This window comes from Drosophila obscura, unplaced genomic scaffold (genome assembly GCF_018151105.1).
Source record: "Drosophila obscura isolate BZ-5 IFL unplaced genomic scaffold, ASM1815110v1 contig_9, whole genome shotgun sequence".
In the NCBI taxonomy this organism is placed as follows: Eukaryota; Metazoa; Arthropoda; class Insecta; order Diptera; family Drosophilidae; genus Drosophila; species Drosophila obscura.
This window is the reverse complement of record NW_024542883.1, coordinates 2,268,846-2,272,330: the sequence shown is the minus strand read 5'-3', so window position 1 is coordinate 2,272,330 and position 3,485 is coordinate 2,268,846. Positions and strand designations below refer to the sequence as shown.

At 43.8% G+C, this 3,485-nt stretch overlaps 1 protein-coding gene across 1 annotated transcript; it reads right to left on the bottom strand.

The window, feature by feature from the left end:
* Positions 1-347: 347 nt before the first annotated feature.
* Positions 348-1,971, bottom strand: LOC111076202. Its single transcript, XM_022369884.2, has 2 exons — positions 1,510-1,971; positions 348-1,390 (listed from the first exon to the last, which is right to left on the bottom strand). Exons 1-2 carry the CDS (start codon positions 1,762-1,764, stop codon positions 878-880), a joined length of 768 nt encoding a protein of 255 aa, XP_022225576.2. The 5' UTR covers positions 1,765-1,971; the 3' UTR covers positions 348-877.
* Between the last annotated feature and the right edge of the window lie 1,514 nt (positions 1,972-3,485).

Here is a 3,485-nt window from a genome sequence, read left to right as displayed (position 1 = left end):
CCCCGCCTCCTACAGCAAGAGACCCGCTACTCGTTCTCTTCTCGCTGGCACACTCTGCCGCGTTCAGTGCGCTAGCAACTCCTAGCGGAGGAGATATAGAATCTAAATGGAACATATACAATCTACATGTTAGATGTAGAATATATATACATAGTATATGTAGATAGCAGATGTAGCAAAAAATTGTAACATGTAAAATTTTTTTTTATTATACAATTTAAAAAAATCATATGCTCAAAAATGTATATACTGACTGAGTACGGGTATAAGTAGAGTCGCGTCCCCAGAAGCGACTCGCACGTTCCTTCTCGTATATGTTTTACGTTTTATTTCTGTTTGTGGTCGGAGCTGCACTACTTATATCTGCGCTCAGAAACTGCAGCAGTAGCCAAAAGCTCAGAAAAAGCGCCAGCTTTAGCGCGAGAGAGCTAACAGAGCGATAGACAATAACAAAACATAATACAACAAACAATTATGCTCGGTGGCATTTACTTAATGTTATGTATTATAATTATAGGCCGGTCTGCTCCGAACATCCTCCCCCCGTTAAAAGAGCCTGGCTTTCAATTGATCCAGGGTCGACGGGCAAGACGGCTAGCTTTCCAACGGCTATCTTCATAAGACCCGTCGCTGTTCGACCAGCACGACTCTGATGATTCCATCCTTGCCTGGTATGGACTCTTCGACGCTAACGAGAAGCCATTTGAGTTGTGACAAGTTTTCCTCCTTTATGAGAACGACGCTTCCAATTTTGATGTTGTCCGTGGTGGCTTTCCACTTGCTCCTCTCTTGAAGCAAGGACAAGTATTCGACGCTCCATTTTCGCCAAAAGTTTTGTTGCATCTGGGACTCCTGCTGCCATCGACTTAAACGGCCCTCAAAAATCGATTCCAGTTGTGTGAAATGCGGGGTTCGGTTGGACACGATCGGTTGGCAAATCTCCCATTACGTACTCAGCCAACTTTGGCTTTGTCCGGAAGCAACGGACGCATTTGCTTACGACGCTTGCCACCAATTTTGGACCTCCAACAGGCCAATACTTCTGACGAAGCGAGGCTGTGGCCTGTGGTCCAGCATGCAAGAATTTTTCGAAATAGAACGGTTTGATTGCCTTCGTGATCGGATGACACTTCGGCAGAAATATAGGGTGCTTTGCATCGTATGCTACGTTCGAATTTTGAAGACTCCCGCCTACGCGAAGCAGTCCATCAGCATCGAGCAGTGGATGCAACGAAAGTAGTTTGCTCCTGGCCGGAAGTGTTTCACTGGCGATGAGTGCCTTGAGCTCTTCAGTGAAATGAACTTGCTGGATACTTTTAATAAGCAAACGCGTTCCTCCGTCCAGCTCCTCCACTCCCTTTCCCTTGTCAACTCCTGGATATGCGCAATTCTGATGGAGACAAAAACGTTAAAATTTGATGGGGCTTTACGTATCCAAGAGAACACAATAGTTGAATTCGACCAACAGTGGAAATCGCAAGGTAATGAGATGCTTTCTTTTACGCTTACTTCGAGCTCAGCCAACAGCAACGCAGCGGACAGTTCCAACATGGGTATGGTTAGCGTCTTTAAAGGCGCTACATTGGACTTTGAGCAGTGTAAGCGGGATGTTGTAAGTCCTTGGCTGTACGATCTTATGCAAGCGCAAGCTCCATATGCGGTCATGCTGGCGTCACAGAATGCGTGCAACTGGAGAGATGAGTTCGGGAGCATGACAAAACGAGGAAATTTACAGTTCTGAATTATGCGTAATTGAGATGTCATGTCTGACCACACTGCGACAAAGGTTCAGGCAGTGGCATAATTTGCGAAAAATTGAACAACAGGCTATCTGAAGTAGGATTCCATACAAGCCCCAACGCCTTCGCTATGTTCGTTCCATCATGAGACTTGAGAAGCTCCCTGTCTTCCTCCGGCTCTTCATAAAGAACCATAGGCTCATTGGAGCACCATTTGCGTATGGGAATGATCCTCTATGATCCTTTACTTGTTGGATCACATTCACCTCTTCATTTGTGTCACCACCAGACATGAGATCGTCCACGTAGACATTCCTTCTTACAACTTGAGCTCCTATAGGAAATGATGTCTCCTCGTCGTACGATAGCTGGTGCATTGCACGAATTGCCTTATATATTATTATTGTATATTGTATATTATTATATTTATATATTTTATATATTTATATATTTTTATTATATTTTTTTATTTATATTTTTTTTTATATATTTATATATTATATATTTTATTATATATTATATTCTTAGGCAGATCCCAGCCAGCAGCATTAATGTCGCAATGCGGCTGATAGTCAGTGATGACCTTAGTAACAACCGCCGTGAAAGAAGACTTGTATTCACCATCCTGAGACTGCATAACAACTTCCACTGCCTTATCAGAGCTGAGCGACGATTCTCTGATGCCAGATATCGAAATGGGCGAATGACGATGATTTAGTTGTAGATGGCCAGTTAGACGGGACGTTATGAAATTGAGCTGAGATGCAAAATCAAGAATCGTTCGACAAGGCACCAGCATTCCAGCTCGATTATTAACCAAAACGATGGCTGTAGCTAGCAACACGTAATTGTTTGGTATACTGGCAATAGGCTGATGGTGAGGTGAGGAGATCGAGCATGAAATTAATGCGGATGTTTGATTTTGAGGCGCGAGTTACCACCTCAGCACCTACCCTCACCCTCGCCCCGCCGAAACCACTTCGACTAGTATAGCAGGCCAAACGTCAACAACGTCGACTCGCAACAAAGTTGCACCGGCTCAACTTACACAAACAAATATCAGACCTCAGCAACCAAACATCCGTTCCGATTGAGGAACGGAGAGTAAGCAGATTCTCTGCCGGCCAAAAGAGCAAGGCCAGCAAATTTTAATTAAGTTGAAAACCTAAAAACGAAATATAGAATCAGAATACAATTGAAACTCAACCACTCCGGGTGTACTTAATTCCGCAAACCACCTCATACGACAAATCTCCCCAAGAATCTTCACCGATTCACCAAAGATCATAACTGGCGCAGTCGGACACTCTCGTTAAAGGACGGAAATCTGGAGGAAGTAGGACCCTAGAGGACCGAGACAGCGAGAGAGAACCACGCAAGCGATGTATTGGAAAATAGCGACACTAACAATCCTGTAAGGAAAGATATCCGAAGATATGTACGTGTGAGAAGAGTGACGTGAAATGGAGGAGAAAACAAAAAAATAAAGAAATAAAATGTAATAAAACCTCAAATTGTGAGAACGAAAAGTACGGGAATACAATGGTGAGCAGTGAAATGGGCAATCATTAAAAGAGAGATAGTATGGCACGTTGGCCAGGGCAGTGGAGATTCGAGTTATTCGGACCAAAACGAGCATAATTATTGCAAATAAATTGTCAGAAGGGAGTGAGGAGAAAAGAGTGCAAAATTGTCGTGGAAAAATGTCGAACGGTGGACGGCGGCTCGAGCGGGAGCGGTTCGATC